At 41.9% G+C, this 18,483-nt stretch overlaps 1 protein-coding gene across 3 annotated transcripts in view; it reads right to left on the bottom strand.

Moving 5' to 3' along the window:
- Positions 1 to 6,484: 6,484 nt before the first annotated feature.
- The window catches only part of AFF3 (ALF transcription elongation factor 3), a 488,013-nt gene continuing 476,014 nt past the window's right edge, over positions 6,485 to 18,483 (bottom strand). For all 3 annotated transcript variants that reach the window (XM_048857937.2, XM_048857946.2, XM_048857957.2), the window contains one exon: positions 6,485 to 18,329. In XM_048857937.2, the coding sequence (XP_048713894.2) occupies positions 18,190 to 18,329 (140 nt within the window). In that variant the 3' untranslated portion in view covers positions 6,485 to 18,189. The remainder of the gene's footprint in view (positions 18,330 to 18,483) is intronic.

Genomic DNA, 18,483 nt, shown 5'->3' with positions numbered 1-18,483 from the left:
AGCCCCACTGGTTGTTTAGCACGCTTTCTGCTTCTGATGTACTTAAAAAACATTTTGTTATTACCTTTTGAGTTTTTGGCTAGCTGTTCTTCAAACTCCTTTTTGGCTTTTCTTATTCCATTTTTACATTTAATTTGGCAGTATTTATGCTCCTTTCTATTTACCTCACTAGGATTTGATTTCCACTTTTTAAAGGATGCCTTTTTATCTTTAACTGCTTCTTTTACATGGTAGTTAAGCCACAGTGGCTCTTTTTTAGGTCTTTTACTGTGTTTTTTAATTTGAGGTATACATTTAAGTTGAGCCTCTATTATGGTGTCTTTGAAAAGTGTCCATGCAGCTTGCAGGGATTTCACTCTAGTCATTGTACCTTTTAATTTCTGTTTAACTAACCTCCTCATTTTTGCATAGTTCCCCTTTCTGAAATTAAATGCCACAGTGTTGGGCTGTTGAGGTTCTTCCCACCATAGGAATGTTAAATCTTATTATATTATGGTCACTATTTCCAAGCGGTCCTGTTATAGTTACCTCTTGGATCAGATCCTGCGCTCCACTCAGGACTAGATCGAGAGTTGCCTCTCCCCTTGTGGGTTCCTGTACCAGCTGTTCCAAGAAGCAGTCATTTAAAGTATCGAGAAATTTTGTCTCTGCATTTCGTCCTGAGGTGACATGTACCCAGTCAATATGGGGATAATTGAAATCCCCCACTATTACTGAGTTTTTTATTTTGATAGCCTTTCTAATCTCCTTTAGCATTTCATTGTCACTGTCATAAATATAAAGGGAAGGGTAAACACCTTTAAATCCCTCCTGGCCAGAGGAAAAACCCTTTCACCTGTAAAGGGTTAAGAAGCTAAGACAACCTCGCTGGCACCTGACCAAAATGACCAATGAGGAGACAAGATACTTTCAAAGCTGGGGGTGGGGGGTGGAACAAAGGGTCTCTCTGTCTGTGTGATGCTTTTGCCAGGACCAGAGCAGGAATGCAGGTCAGAACTCCTGTAAAGAGTTAATAAGCAATCTAGTTAGATATGCATTAGATTCTGTTTTATTTAAATGGCTGATAAAATAAGTTGTGCTGAATGAAATGTCTATTCCTGTTTTTGTGTCTTTTTGTAACTTAAGGTTTTGCCTAGAGGGATTCTCTATGTTTTAAATCTGATTACCCTGTAAGGTATTTACCATCCTGATTTTACAGAGGTGATTCTTTTACCTTTTCTTTAATTCAAATTCTTCTTTTAAGCACCTGATTGATTTTTCATTGTTCTTAAGATCCAAGGGTTTGGGTCTGTGTTCACCTATGCAAATTAGTGAGGATTTTTATCAAGCCTTCCCCAGGAAAGGGGGTGTAGGGCTTGGGGGGATTTTGGGGGGAAAGACATTTCCAAGTGGGCTCTTTCCCTATTATTTTTGTTAGACACTTGGTGGTGGCAGCAATAAAGTCCAGGGACAAAAGATAAAATAGTTTGTACCTTGGGGAAGTTTTAACCTAAGCTGGTAAAAATGAGCTTAGGGGGTTTTCATGCAGTTCCCCACATCTGTACCCTAGAGTTCGGAGTGGAGAAGGAACCTTGACAGTCACTATCACTGTCCTGGTTAGGTGGTCGATAATAGATCTCTACTGTTATATTCTTATTAGAGCATGGAATTACTATCCACAGAGATTCTATGAAACATGTGGATTCATTTAAGTTTTTGATTTAATTTGATTCTACATTTTCTTTCATATGTAGTGCCACTCCCTGCTCCCCCCCCGCACGACCTGTTCTGTCCTTCCAATATATTTTGTACCCTGGAATGATTGTGTCCCATTCATTGTCCTCTCTCCACCAGGTTTCTGTGACACCTATTACATCAATATCTTCCTTTAACACAAGGCACTCTAGTTCACCCACTTTATGATTTAGACTTCTAGCATTTGTGTACAAGCACTTAAAAACTTGTCATTGTTTATTTGTCTGCCCTTTTCTGATGTGTCAGATTCTTTATGTGAATGTTTCTCGTCTGATCTGGCCCATACTTTATCTTCTTCCATCCTCTCCTCCTGAGAATCTACCTAAAACCTAGAGAATCTCTATCAATAGACTCTCCTCTAAGAGAAGTCTCTGTCCGATCTACGTGCGCCTCTGCAGCAATCGGCCTTTCCCCATCTCTTAGTTTAAAAAATGCTCGGCAACCTTTTTAATGTTAAGTGCCAGCAGTCTGGATCCACTTTGGTTTAGGTGGAGCCCATCCTTCCTGTATAGGCTCCCCTTGTCCCAAAAGATTCCCCAGTTCCTAATAAATCTAAACCCCTCCTGTCTACACCATTGTCTCATCCACTCATTGAGACTCTGAAGCTCTGCCTGCCTGCCTGGCCCTGTGTGTGGAACTGGAAGCATTTCTGAGAATGCCACAGTAGAGATCCTGGATTTCAGTCTCTTTCCTAGCAGCCTAAATTTGGCTTCCAGGACGTCTCTCCTACCCTTCACTATGTCATTGGTACCTACATGTACCACGACCACTGGCTCCTCCCCAGCAGTACACATAAATCTATCTAGATGCCTCGAGAGAGCCACAACCTTCGCACCAGGCAGGCAAGTCACCATACGGTTCCCCGGTCATCACAAATCCAGCTATCTATGTTTCTAATGATTGAATCTCCCATTACTAACACCTAGACATAAGAGGAAAGGCTAGACATAAGAGGAGACTAACTGAGATTTCATTTGGGACAGAAGGAGACAATTCTGGAGTAGAAAGATAGATTTGTGAGTCATCTGCATAGAGATGGTATTGGCTCTGTGCTCACAGAAGAGTTACCCAGACATAAGGGGAAAAGGGAGAAGAGAAGGGGGTCCAAGGACAGAGCCTTGTGGCATTTCCATAGAGTTGGGCTGGGAGGGAAGAGGAGGATCCATTGAAAGACCCACCGAAGGAGGGATTAGAGAGACAAGAGGAGAATGAGGAGAGGACAGAGTCACAAAAGCAAAGGGAGGGCAAGATTTCAGAGAGAGGAGCATGGCTGACTGTTGAAGGTGGCTGACAGGCCAAGAATAATACAAGGGGTGAAGCTGACTTGAAGCTGAAGAGGATCTAGGTTGGCATTGGAGGAGGGGAATTCCAGATAGCCATTGTAAACGGCATTTTCAGTGAGCTTAGAGATGAAAGGGCGAAGGGGCGGTAGTTAGTGAAGCAAGTGGGATTTTTAAAATGGGAGAAACTAACGCGTGCTTGTATTCTGAGGTAAGAGAACCTGATTCTCCACTGTTACATAACTTATGTAGTCACTTACAATAATTTAAAATGAGTGCAGAGTAGGTATATGTGCTACCAAATCTGAATTCCTTACACATTTACATCAGTGGTAGCTTTTTACATATACACCTTTCCCCATTTGCAGCAATGGCGTCTAGTAAATGCTTGCAGAAAGATCATGTTAGGAGAAAATCAACCCCCCAGTAGCTGCACAGATAGTCCTGGAAGATACTTACACTCCGCCTGTATTGACTTGTTACCTATGGTACAGAATTACTGAAACCAATAATCTTTATTTAGAAAGCTGGGACACCTGAATTTCATTTTAAGAAACATCAGTCTGTAAAAGTGGTTCATATTCTTCTCAGAATACAGATATTCTATTGACACGAATAGGTGTTTGGAACAAAGACCAAGGGGGAAATATGGCCCATGACTGGTTCCACACTGTAGCTGCACTTGTAGGCATATTTTCTGTTTAGTAAGTTCATTTGGAAGGCTGGTTTAGAAAACAAGATCACATCCTTTTGTTAATTTTTGGGTAGTAAATATCACTCTAAACTTGGTTCAATTAAATTGGATCCAAGCCATGCTTCTAAATTGCAATTTTCTTTCCTGAAACCTTTTTCTTTAAATACATTAATATTTATATTCCATTTCCAGCTTTAGATTTTAATCTGGATCAGCAATTGAGTTTAATAAAATTCAAAATGGAACTAAGACAATATTTATTAAAATGAGTGTAATTATCCAGTAGAACTGATTACCAAAGGAATTGGTAAATTCTCCATAATGTTGTCTTCAAATCAAGATTGGATGTCTTTCTAAAAGGTTACCTTTAGTTCCTCAAGTTATTAGGCTTTGATGAAGGAATCCCTGGATGAAATTCTATGGCTTGTTTTATGAAGGCGGTAAAACTAGATCATTGTAATGGTCTCTTCTGGTCTTTGACTCTATGTTCTTCTTAGTGTATGCGCAATGTGCCACAAGTGGCATGTGACCAGGATTCATCACTGAATGTGGTCCACCGGTTGGATCATTAGCTTCCCCCACCTGAATGCTGATCCATGCCCCACTTTGATTCTATGAACATCTCTGGTGCCTGTCTGTGGCAATGAATGGACAAAGCTGATAAGGAAATGCAGTTATAGGCTGAATTAGGAATTGTAAGGCCCACATGTACACTATACAGGGCTACAGAATCCAAGCAGCAGACCCACTTCTGGTCTTGAAGTTGAACTAATGTATTTAAGGGCCAAATTCAGTCCTAATGTAAGCAGGTATAGTTCCACTGAAAGTCATTGCTTGAATTTAGTCCAACTAGAGTAACCTCTGTGGAACTGAAGGCAGAACTGGACCCACTGTTTGCTATAACGCATCATGAGAAACACAGCCCTAAGTTCCAGTTAGCTGTGGACATATGTGTAGGGCAGCCAAACAGTGTACTCATTACACTTCATGGCAGATGCTCATCCCAATACTGGCTGCCCTGGAATTCCGTCTAGGAACCACCCAGACTCTGTGACAGAAGTCCAAGAAGGCTCGCCCACATGTTTATGAATACACCCTCCCATGCAGAATGGACAAAGGTGTGTCTGAGGGGTGAGAACAGCTCATAACTTTGAGGTGTTCTTTGTGTGCAGATTAGTACAAAAGGGTCACTTTCATATCAGTTGATGAGTCATGTAAGTGCAATTGTAATGCCAACAGACCCTGGTTGTCGGGGGTGGGGGAGGGGAATCAAACCTGGGACCTTTGGAGCTGAATGCATGAGCCTCTACTGCACAAGCTAAAAGCCAACTGGCTGTCAGCCAAGGCTGTAGAGCAGACTCATTAATCTCTCTCTCTCTCTAAGTGGTCTCCGTGCCACTAGATGGGACAGAACACCATGCCCAGGAGGTGTGTGGGTTACATACTTCCCCTAGCTGAGGAAGTGCATCAGAGACTTCCCAGATGAAATCCTGGACGAGCCCCCACTTGTAACGCTGACAGACCCCGGTCATAGTCGGGATTGAACTTGGGATCTCTGGAGCTGAATGCATGAGCTAAAAATCGTATAGCTGTTAGTTAAGACTGTAGAGCAGACTCATTAATTTCTCTCTCTCTAAGTGGTCTCGGTGCCACTAGACGGGACAGAACACCACACCCAGAAGGTGTGTGGGTTACATAATATATAAAACTTGTTGCTTAGCTGGTGTAAACATGTATGTTACATATTATCTTTTTGTTACCCCAGAGAGCCCTGAGCTAGCAATTCCCTCTATGTAGCACCCCCAAGCAAATTATTTGCACTCCTGTCTGCCAGTTTCTAGGACTAGCTCCTTCCTCCTGCTGCTCTCTCCTGCTTCTTGCCCAGCTGCCTCCTACTGCCCCCACTCCTGCATAGCTTCTTTCTGCCAATACCCATCCACCAGCAGCCAGTGGCAGAGGCTGATGTTTCCCTTTCCCACACACACAGGCTGCTTGTGAGATCATGCTATTTCCTCCACAATAGGAAAGGAAAACCAGAAATACTTACCAGCCAGGAAGGCACAGCCAGTTTGCAAAATGGCCACGTAAGGGCTGCAGGTGCTTGACTTCGCAAATTTAAAGGGCTAGCTCGAGAAAGGAACTCTGTGACAAAAGTTTCTATGAGAAGGCAACCTTACATTGGGAAGATGTAGCGGTCAGGAAATCATCAGTGAAAGGGCTGTTTTGATTCAGTGTTGTGCTAAGATCACATTGCTAGTCTATAGCTGTAGACTACTGTCATCTCTTTGCAAGCAGCCTCTACTCTGTCCATGATGGGAGTAGTAGTCTTTCCCTCCTTACAAATTTCAGCAGGGAATGGGGCCATTAATAGCCCTTGTATCTTTACATCTAAATGAAATGTAATTTTATAAAAACTTGAGACTGATTATTTGTTCACCACGTTCCTCACTCCAAAAACAAACCAAGGGTCAATCATCCAATCTCCCATCCCCATTTCCAAAAACACATAGCCTCATTTCAAAGTATTTTTTTCCTTTGGGAGATCATGTAAGTCCATTCCCAGTTCCTTGTTAACATGACCCACTTGAAAATGTCTTTATTCACACCAAGATTTCAAATGACTTCATCCCTATTTGGAGTGTGGGAAAGGGCAAAAGTCTTAACCAGTAACACAGATGATTATATTGCTAAGCAAAAAACATAAAACATGAGATTTTTTCACTCTGAAAAATGTGTAAGAAAGAGACAGAGGAGACAAAATTGAGACAGAAGGATGTCGATTTCATGATTTATTGTCACATTAAAAAAGTAATCTTACTGATGAATTAATATTTACTTTTTAATATAAAAGTGCTTATTCTTACAAATCCTTAAGGCTCATTCTGTTACATTACAGTAGGATTCTTCACCATTCCAGAAACTGTGCTACATGGGTTTTGTATGAACTGTAGAAACAGCAAAATCTCCAAACAGTAAAACAACGTCAATGATTTCATGATTTTTGTACATGTGAACTTGTTTAACTGTGTAACAGAGTCGAAAGCAACTGAAATCCCAAAAAACTTTGTTTTATTTTTAACCTGAAATGGAACTGATGTATTTTGCTCATTGAAATGGAACAAATACAGTTGTTTATGAATTTAATTCTTCCCCCGTGCCTCCCTTTTACAGCAAGGAAAGAGAGAGATACAGGATAGTACTGACGTAGTATTCACTTTATATTTCTTTCAAAAAAAATTTGGATGACTACCACGCACAAGCAATGTTCAGAAGCAAGACATGTATTCTTTTGAGGTCCCTACGTTGCATGTTTACTAGGCAAAACTCCCACTGAAACTAATGAGAACTTTGCCTGAGGAAGGAATGAAATAGGGCTCTCTTGAGAATCATTTGAGATTAAATGGTTTATTGTTTTTGGTCTCAAAGAGGAAGAATGGAGCAGATGAAAGCTCTTGCTGTTTGTATTAATCACATATGGCATATGATTTCTAGCATATACTACAATACACAGATACGAGTATATGATTTTTACTTTTAGTCATAATCAGCTATATATTATTTGGATGGACAGTGAATTTACTATTCCTACTTAAATTTAAAAAAATAGCTATTTACCGTAAATAATAATTTTTCCATAACTGGGTCAAAATGTAGTAGCAAATAGCCAAAAATTAATCTATCAGAAAAAAAATAATGTTAAGTCTTCTAGAATGAGGGAAAAATGCCACCTGATCTAATAAATAAAGCACTTCCAACCATTCATGAATGCTACAAGGCTATATGTACATATTTTACAGCATAAATTACTGTACAGAATATTCCCATTTACTAAATTGTTCAGCTGTGTAAACAATATTACCTGTTATACGGGGACATGTAGAGGGATTGTACTTATGTCGTGTAGGTACTAAAAAAATGCTAAATCCAGAATGCCCATTCGAAAGTTGCTGCACTATTGCTTTGGCTGTTAATCAGACAGGAGTAGAGCTAAACTGATATTGAGTCTAATAATATTATGATTTACAGGAATTTGCTGACAGTTGGCATAAATGAGATCTGGAGTTACGCTCTCTGAATCTGGGTACAAAAATAATTCTAGTCATAAAACAGGAGTCTGTACAACTAGGTCAGACAGCCACTATCGCTTACAGATTTGTTCCATGATGAACATTAGTTAACATAACGATCAGACAGGAAAGTTACTGCTACTGTGATTATTGCTACAGATTTGTTAAAAATTGCACGTACAGCCAGACTGTGGTAAAGCAATCTGTTGTTTTTGTTATCCTGTCCTCCCTCCCTCCCATTTGCTTGTTTGTCTCATACACCTGTCGTTATGTCTTATTTTTCAGAATGGAGGCTCTTTGGGGGTAGGGACGGTCATTTACTCTGTCTTTGTCACTGCCTAATGCAAAGGGACCCTGATGTGGCTGAAACCCCTAGGCACGACTGCAATACAGATGTTAATGAATAATAATAATAAATACAGAAAAAAGAAGAAAACTGATGTAAGTGACGTTGGCATGTTTTTAACAGCCATACTTTCCAACAATGGTTATAAACGAATCTAGTGTGGCCAGTATTTGCTAATGGAACTGCATAAAAAAGATCAATTCACAAATATTAAAATCAGAAGGCCATATTCAATCCTTGAGCTGTACACAAAACTTCCACGACTTGAACTGGAGTGCGACATGTGGTCTAGGGGTAGTGAACAGCCCGCTATTAATGCTCAGCTGTTCAGCACAAATGAACTCACAGTTTTGTCTATCTGGGTTTGTGCTCATGTGTCATATGATGAATCAACGACATGCCTCTCAATTTCCATAAAATGATGCAATGTACCTCTCAGTTATACTGTACAAGCATTCACATAATACAGGCCTGTGATTAAAATAGCCAACTTAATCTCTTTCACAGCCCACACAAAAGCTTCTTCTTCTGTTTATAAATTGTACTTGTATGAAGGATTAGTGCACTAGACCCTACATTGCTACACTGCAAAACACAGTAACCTTAATGGCATCAAAGCTCCCATTCAGCCCTGGTGTAACGACTGATCTTATTGGATTTGTGCCCACTTATACCAAAGCTGGCCTATGTCTAATACAGCAGTTCTCAAACTGTGGGTTGGGATCCCAAAGTGGGTCGTAACCCCATTTTAATGGGGCCACCAAGGCTGGTGTTAGATTTGCCAGGGCCAAAGCCTAAGCCTGAACCCCACCGCCCAGCAGCGAGGCTCAGGTTATAGGCTCCCCACTTAGGGCTGATGCCCTTGGGCTTCAGCTTTGGCTCCCCCAGCCTAGGGCACCGGGACTTGGGCAGGCTCAGGCTTCAGTCGCCCCTCCTAGGGTCATGCAGTAATTTTTGTTGTCAGAAGGAGGTCGTGGTGCAATGAAGTTTGAGAACTGCTGGTCAAATACATTTGAGAGCACCCTTGAGCTCATCAAGCAAAAATGTACTTTTTATATGTTTTTCTGCAATTTTTCTTAACATTGTTGCTAGTTCCCAAAATTCGCAAAGTTAGCTGAATCTCATTCTGCCACATAGGACATGTATTGACGTCTATGGCAGTTCCTCAATCACAGCATATACATAATAAGTCCCTTTGTATTTAAACTAGGACTCCCATTCCTCTCTTTCTTTCTATTTGATCCTGCTGAAAATTCATGATGCTAAATGTGTGACATCTAAGACCTAAAATAATAAGTCCCTGCACAGACATGACACTGGCAAATCCCAGTGATCTTTGTGCAAATTCATAAAACAGCAAGGCCCATTAAGAAAAAAATCATGACAAAATGTAAGCCAATGCATGTGTGTTAGGCCTAGGAGGTATCACCGCAATCTTCCTGCCTACAGTGCCTGGAGAGTCACATGGAGTATCCAGACTTGCCAATTCTGAGACTTTTCAGTCCCTTCTACAGCACTGCAGGGAACCCTTCCTTCAACATTTCCCATCCTGCCTCCTGGAACGGGGCAGCCAATCAGAGCTGCTGCATGTGGCAAGCGGACCTCTCCCTTTCCCCTTAGGAGACAGAAGTTTTTTGTTAGGGCTGGAGGGAAAAGGTGATACAATGGGGCTGAGAAGGAGAAGGGAAGAGAAAGAGTCCAGCGACTCAGAGGGGCTCTGCTCCCTCCTCCCCCTTCTCTTCTGGTGGATAATATGTTGGCTCCTCCCCTTTTCTTCTCCTTATCCCTGTAGCCCCAGGCCTGGGAAGTGTAAAGAAAACCTCCAGAGTGAAGGAGGTGCGCTGGGAGGAGGGAAGATGTGGGGCTGAGCGGAGGCAAAATGAACTGATGGGCGGCCGGGGGGAGGTCAATAGAATGAATTAACTCATTGGGGTATGTTTTTAGGGAGGAGCTGGAAGCCCCCGTGTCATCAGCCAGCGCTTTGTGCAGATTGAAAATCTACTCGTTTTGTAACAGGATATAGGCAGGTCTAAGAATCTAGGCAATGGGGGAAAAGTCCTTATTAAAAACACAAATACTTTCAATAACAGAGAAGAGAAAAGAGTAGAAAATTACTAGCCAAATTATATTTATTTGGGTAAATTGAACCTCTTGCTAACTTCCTCCTGTGTGAAAGGTTTTCTTTCAAAGGTCTCTTGGGGTAATGAGACCAGAGTTGCAGGTAGAATGGAGCCACCTTAGGGGAAGCTATGAAAACTGATGTTGCTAAGAAAAGAAAGACTAATATGGTGGGATTATTTAGTGTGACCCAAATAATATGCAGAGCTATAGAGACACATCAGTTTATAACCTCCCCTGCTTACTGAGGTTTGAGCAGTAATAGTGAGTCCATTGCTGATCTGACTGGTAGTCATTCTTCAGAATCAAAGTGTTTTGCTATTGACCTTTAGAGGGAAATTGGTAACGTGGAGCCTGGGCATTTAACCCTGGCATTCCTATTAATGTTAATGGGAGTTGGGAGTCTAACTCCCTGTGCATTATGCTGAAAATGTCTCCCTAATTGACTTGCCATGCCAATTAACTACAGATGACTCATGGACAGATGGAAATATTTTGTGAGAGTTACATAATTCTTCTTATGCCAGATAAAGAGATTAGTCCATTCTGCAATGCGCCACTGTGAAAGACAACATTTAGGCTATGAATCTGGGGATTGGGGAAAACAAATAATTTGAACATTTATGATGCTGTTGGTTAAAGACAATAAGTTCTGAAAAAAATATTTCTTTCGGGGAAGGACAAACTGGCGCAGAGAAATTCAAAGTCCATTTGAACTCTTTGGAGGAACAGATAGTTTGGTTAACCTTTTTTTGTCCTATTTACATTTGTGTGTGAGTTGGTATGGCCTGGTTTCTACTAAGATCAAAACATAAATACTTCAAGAAGGGCTGTCTTCATGCTATTTCTGATCCAAATGAAACTAGCAAGTAATACTAATAATACTCGGCATTTTTATATAGGGTGTAATTCACCCCATGCAAAGGCCCCACACAAGGCCTATGCACCACTGCAGCCCTATTTTAAGAGCTTTAAGGATTCCTATTTTGGGGTTTAAGTGATGCAAAGGCCTTGGATTGGCCCCTTGCCCAGGAGTGAAATTCACTCACATGACTTAACATTTTACAGTGATTTTTAACACTTCTATAGCACCTTCCAGCTGAGGATTGCAAAGTGCTTTACAAAACATGAATAAATTATTAGCACCCCCATTTTACACATAGGGAAAGGGCAGCACTTTGCCTCCCTCTGTGCACCTGCCCAGAAAGGAGCTTGTGCCCTTGGAGGAAATGCCCTGTGGGGAAAAGCTGTGTAAGTTAATGAAATCCATGGTTACTTGCTTTGCTTTCCCCTCTGGGCTGTGAACCCCCCCTTTAGGGATGGGTTTTGGGTCAGTCGCAGTAGGGAAAGCCCCTGGAAACATGGGATCATCCAGGGGTTAGAAGCAGCTGCTTGGGTCAGATGGCAGAGTGGAGGCAAGGGGGTGATTTGGGAGATATTTGATATCCCCAGGTGAAGGGGGTGGGGAGATACCTGACTCCTTCCTGGCGGACGAATAATGCTTTCTTGAGAGAATATTGTGTAGAAACAGTGGGGAGTTTCAGATCTCAGGTGGATTATCCCGGTGTCTGGGGAAATAGGGATCTAAGTGACTTTCCCAAGAACTTTAAATGATCTTGAAAACAGTTTATTACAAGGTAACTAAAAAATATCAAGTGTGAAATCTTGGCTCTTTTGAAAGAAATTGAAGTTTTGCCCTAGACTTCACTGGATACGTCTACACAGCAGTGGTCCTCCCCCACCCGGTACGGGGGGAGGGACCCAGAGCCCAGGCTCCAGACTGAGCCAAAATGTCTACACTGCCCCATAACATGAGCCCCGTGAGCCTGAGTCAGTTGACCCGGACTCTGAGACTTGCAGCTGTGGGGTTTTTTTTGTTTTTTTTTTTGCTGTGTAGCTGTACTCAGTGAAGCCAGGATTTTACTCTGAGAATCTTGTGTTCTCACCAGCTTTCCAGGTAGCTTTCCTGACCAAAGCAAAGAGGTTCATATGTTTAGATCAGCTTCAAATAAACATCCAGATGCTTTTCCGAATGGATTCAGATGGGGCTCACCCATTGCTATGCATGTTCCCACTCTTTAGCGCATAACCAGTGTACCAAGTCGTGTAATAATAATGATTCTGATCGTGCTCTGAGCTGGAACATATTTATAGGATGCAAGTCAGGTAATTCTCTCCATCTGAATAAGGAATCAGTTTGAGTACATGGTGTAAATCTTTACAAAAAGTTATCAAAAGGAAATACATTTTAGATCTGTGCCAGCCATACTTCTATCATCATTGTAACAAATTCATTCAGTCATTGTTAAGTGTATGGTGCCAGCAACGTGCAAGGAGATTTTATTCTTTAGTCTGAGGGTTTTCCACTGAACTGGGAGAGGGGAGTGCTGCAATCATTATAAAAAAGAAACATTTCTTTTTGACGTATTAAGTGGATTATGCAAAGACCGGACATACTGTAGAAGAGAAATGTCATTAATACAGCTTTGACCGAGAACCAGCGACCCTCCAGAAATTTTAGGAAAGTTAAAAAACACATAATTTTGACAAGATGTTCTTTTAAAAATCTTTTAAAAAGATTAAGGAATTCAGTCACTATTCTTTACATAAAATTCAACCTCTTTTGTTTAAAACCATAATCACTTAATGTCACATCTGCAACCTAGCTGTGGCAGATGTAGTTAATCTAAGTCAGTTTGCAAATTCCAATTTCATTTGGATTAAACACTGCGACTAAGTCACTCAATAGTATACACTGTATAGGCATTAAGACTGGTGTCTAGTAGTTTATCTACTCAAGAGACTTTAAGCACAGATTAGCCAGGTCTAAGTGTATGTCTTCTTTTTAAAAAAAATATCCTGACATTTTAGTTATGCAGATTTGTATCAGAGCTGTGAAAAATGGGTGAAAATTGGCATTATGAAAGATATACGACTGCACCATTCCCAAGGTGATAGTGTTACAAATTAATTAGCTGCACACTTTACCTTGATAACAATTACTGCTCTTCTGAGGTGATATGACCATTCAGTGACAGGTACTCAATGATCAATGGGAGGCACTAGTAATATCCTTTGTGCTGACTGAACTTTTTCATGGTTTAGCTATAGAGTGTATAGATATGTATGCATACGTACACTGAGGGCTTGATCCTTCACAGTGCAGGGGAAGACTGCTGCATGTGGAAATAAAGGTAAAAAGTGATGAGCAGTACCAGGAGAGCAGGGAATCTGATTCTGCATTAATGAGAATACTGCTTTCAAGGCTGCCAAGTTACTCCCAGTAGCAGAAGTAAAGCTCAGACAAGGAGCACATAACTAAGCACCAGTGTTGCACGCTGAGGGATACGGCCAAGATCCTCCAAGATACTAGGCACTTAACTCCCATTGAAATAAATGGGAGTTAGGTGCCTAAATACCTTGGAGGATCTGGGCCTACACTGAGTACCATGTCTCCTCACATGCCCAACATCTGCCTACACCCCTTCCTGTTAAACCCTGTGAGATTTAGAATAAAGAAAGGGCTGTGGAAGGGGCTTGGGATTTACCGCCATACAATATAGATGCCTTTGCTCAGTGGTCAACCATACTTGAACCTATACATATCCTCCACTCACCCTTGCACTCCCTGCTGCACATCTTACAGGATCAAGGCCAAAGTGTGTCTGAATATCTCATTGACTTGGTGTTTGTGAACATCTCAGAGTATCTCAGGGCATTTTTAATGCAAAAAACCAAATTGTATTGCCTTTGGGTCTACCTGTGGCACACATTTTATTTGATAATATTCCAGTTGATTTCCCATGCCTGCATGTACTCGTCAGCTGGTAGACTAGCTGTCTGTCACATTCAGAAGTTTCTGTTTTATACCAAACCTCTCCCTCCAGGCATAATTTTGCTTTTGAGCTGGATTTGTACAGGTTGACATCTTCACCTCTGAAATATTGAGATGGAATCTCTAATGCAAGAGAAGGGAGCCTTTATCATTCTCAGGGGACTTGAAACAATGAATTAAAACAAACAAGACGTGCCTTTGCAAGTGGCAAGCAAAGTAAGGGCCGTCTCTAAGGGTCTGATCCTGCAGCGTGCTGAGAACCCTCAGCTGACACTGAAATGCCTGGGACTACTTATATACTTAAAGGGATGCTTAGACTTAAGAGTGCATACTGGAGGATTCTCTGCTCCTTGAAGTCTTTAAACCATGATTTGAGGATGTCAGTAGCTCAGACATAGGTGAGAGGTTTTTCGCAGGAGTGGATGGGTGAGATTCTGTGGCCTGTGTTGTGCAGGAGGTCAGACTAGATGATCATAATGGTCCCTTCTGACCTAAATATCTATGAATCTATAAGAGCTTTGCTGGGTCAGGGCCCGACGCCACACAGCCCTTTTCAGGATCAGGCCCCAAAGGAATGAGACGAAGTGTCTTTGGTTATCATGCCGTACGCACCTGTAGTTGTTTGAAGAGCAGCAATCGTGACCAAAAGCAACCTGTACAAAAGCAACGTGCCTGTGGTTGAACTGCATGCTCTAACCTCATCAAAATGCCCACCTGTAAGGAGCATTGTGGACAGGAGGCCCAATTCTCTGTTGGGCTAAATGGGCGCAGCTCTATTGACTTCAGTGGAGTTTCTTCTGTTTACACGAGTTCAATGTAAGTGATTCCAGCACAAAACTTACAATCAATGTACCATTTCCGTGGCACTTGATGGGTATTTTAGCTGGAATGATTCAGCATAAAAACAGCTTAAAAGAAAGTGCACAAATCTACAAGAAAACCTTAGTAGTCAGGAAACAAGTTACAATAAGAGGACATTAACTCTTCCTGAATTTCTGTGAAATTGCTATACACATTGCAGCCAAACAAGTTCCAAAAGAGCTCATAATTAATAAAATTTATCCCCAGTCGCAGCACAAGAGATGTGATTCAAAGTTCCTTACTTGAAACTCCAATGCCAAGTTAAAATCTGTGTAAGGCAAGGAATATATGTTGCTTCTAATTTAACTGGCATAAAATAGTGATAAGAATTCCGAAATACCAAAAAACCCCCAAACCCAAACCCCACATCTGAAGACAAATGATAAAGCAACCACCAAGAAAGCAGAAGCAAATTTAACAGGCATCCCACTTCTCCCACATTGCTATCCTAACAGAACCAAATTACTCACGGTATTAAAAGGATTTAAATCACTTCCTCATCTAGGAAATCACTGGCCGACTTTCCCAACCAGACATCAGGCAGGTAATAATCAGCTAGGCACTGACCAAGTTACATTCCAACAACTGTAACTGAATGATTCATATTTTTTCTGCAACATGCAACAAAGTGAAATCTGATGACATGACATTGAGTATGTCTGCACTGCAGCAGGAGGTAATTTCCAGCTCAGATAGATGTACATGCACTAGCCTTGGTGGAGCTCGTACACTCAAAAGAGCAGTGTAGCCGTGGCAGTGTGGGCTAGCTGCCAGAGTATTTACCTAGGGTCTCGGATGGGGTTGCTGCCTCCCATTCTGCAGCTACACTGCTATGTTGATAGAAGCTAGCGCGTGCACATCTACCCACACTGGACATGACACCTGCAGCGGCGGTGTAGACATACCCATTGTCTTACCGCAAATCTTTTAATGTGGTAACAAACTAAATTCAGTGGCGGAAAGCCCCCGCGCCCCGACCCCACTTCCAGGCAGCAGCGCCAGGCGGACAGGGCAGGGGCGAGGGAAGCATCCCCATTCCCCAGCAGCCGCGCTGGGCGCGGCAGCAGAGGAAACCCCCTGCGACCCCAGACCCCACTCCCTAGTGGCAGTGCCGGGCAGGTGCTCTGGCGAAGGAAGCCCCCAGTGCCCCTCAATCTTGGCAGAAGCCGGCTGTCCACAGGGAAGCCCCCAGCGCCCCCTGATCCCATTCCCGGCAGAAGCCGGGGGGTGGCAGGGGAAGTCCTGCTGCGGTCCCAGGACTGGAGGAGCTCTCGCTACCTGCTCTGGCCTCAGGGCTGGGGAAGCTCTCACTCCCTGCTGTGGCCAGAGTGTCTCAAGTCTTGGGGCCACAGTGTGGGGGAGTGCAATGGGGAGACCCTGAGTGGACTGGCAGGGGAGGGAGGGAAGGGTCATAAAGGGGTGGGGTCACATATGGAGGGGGCAGAATGGAGGTGGGATCACAGGTGGAAGGGGTGAGATGTGGCCCCCCACTTGCTCTGGCCCAGGGCCCCAGGAAACTTTAATCTGCCTCTGGCTAAATTATTTGATGTGTGGTTTCTAATGCAACTCATCAGACATGTTGATATGTAACTTTTACTGGCAGATATTTTTGCACCAGCATCACACTAATATTGAGATAAAGCTGACTAGAAGGTAGCAATGAAGATGGCCATTCATTGACTCTTACTTGAGCAATGCAACTGAAGTTAATGTAGCTACTCGCATGAGTAAAGGCTAGAGGGCTGGGTGCAAAATAACCAATAAAATTACATTTCAGATGAAAACAATCAAATGTTTCCAGAGAAGTGAAAATGAAATTAACCAAGAACAAAAATCCACTAAATGCACACAACACATTAGTTATGAACTGGCCATGGCCTCAGCTGATCCAAATTAATTGCAATTACTTTGGGATAAATTCCCTTGGCACAAAAAACACAGCCTGTCAACAAGAGCTGAAAACACCCCATAAATCAAGAAACATTAAAGCCTAGTGGAGGATTATGCATGACGAGTGAGAGGATTATGATAGGAAACAGTGCTTAGTCTGGTGAGCAGCAAACCCAGCTTTCCAAGATAAAGAGAATTTCATGTAATGGCATGATATAGACTAGAAGAAACTGCAAGTAAGCTACTTTAAGATGGAAAAGACATCAAAACCAGAGCCAGCAAGGTGAAGCCTCACTGCACACAGCAAACAAATGTCATCGATGTGTGTGTATGTATGTGCACATATATGCACATGCAATAAATGACAGGTTTCAGAGGAACAGCTGTGTTAGTCTGTATTCGCAAAAAGAAAAGGAGTACTTGTGGCACCTTAGAGACTAACCAATTTATTTGAGCATGAGCTTTCGTGAGCTACAGCTCACTTCATCAGACTGATGAAGTGAGCTGTAGCTCACGAAAGCTCATGCTCAAATAAATTGGTTATGCAATAAATGGACTTTCTTTGCTAGCTGGGTTACAGTTTGCAGTATTTTTGTGTTATCTTCTTGCCTGTAATGACAGTACACAATTTTCCAGAATCTCTTCTAGTTTCTTGTTATCAATACACCCATTTTTCAGACTGTTTCCTCGATAATGTTCATTATAGTGCATAAGGAGGCTGAACAAGAGGTCAGGTAATTTCAAAAGCCGAGAAATAAAGAAACGAATGCAAGCTGTTGAAACTTATTGCACAAAAGTTAATGCTTTCTTGCTCCATATTTTTTCAGTCTACACAATTCAGCCATACATCCCAATCAGGAAATAAGAGGGAAATAAGAACACTGAAAGTTCTATGGAGCATCCAAACGGCCAGTCAGACTCTCATTGTCCCTAATTCAGGAAAGCATTTAAGTGCATGTTTAAGTTCTACTGAAGTCAATTGCATTTAAGCACATGCTTAAAGTTAAGCACACACTTAAGTGCATTCCTGACTGGGAGCCATTGTGTTTATTGCACTTGGTTCAATTAACTCATGAGATTTTGGTTTCTGAGTTTTTCTAAGCACAGGTATAAGAAATGTGTGTGTGTATTAAGACATCTGTGGTCAGTTCTGTCTAGAGTATGACAATGTTTGGAGATTGCTATGGAACAATGCATTCTGGAGAGACATAGCTGCATATTATACAGACACAGATATATGTCTACACTCTGAAAAATGTTGTTCAATGTTGAAGAAATATTCACCTTTGTTTGGATGCTATGGTTGATTATTTCTGTAGCACAGTGTCCAGAATAACTGAATCGTCCATGGGAGATTATGCAGTTCATTTGAATGGCACACAGTCTTTTGCGTGAGCACTATTCCGTACCCAGTGAAGTCCTTGTTGAGTGTACTGAACTAAATGCTCCATACTGCTGTGTAGGGTGACAGGTCCCATCAATGCATCCAACTCATTAAAAAACTCTGTGGAAAAAATATTAAGCGTTAGAATAATGAAAGTGACATTTGCTATTTATCACAATGTAGTAGCTAGTTTCTTTTACTAACTAAATCACACTGAACATTTTACTAAAATGGAAGTTTGGGGTGAATGAGTGTCCTTAAGGCCCCGATGGTC

This window comes from Caretta caretta, chromosome 1, assembly GCF_965140235.1.
Source record: "Caretta caretta isolate rCarCar2 chromosome 1, rCarCar1.hap1, whole genome shotgun sequence".
Lineage (NCBI taxonomy): Eukaryota > Metazoa > Chordata > Testudines > Cheloniidae > Caretta > Caretta caretta.
The sequence above is the reverse complement of the archived record's forward strand: the minus strand, read 5'-3'. Positions and strand labels throughout refer to the sequence as shown.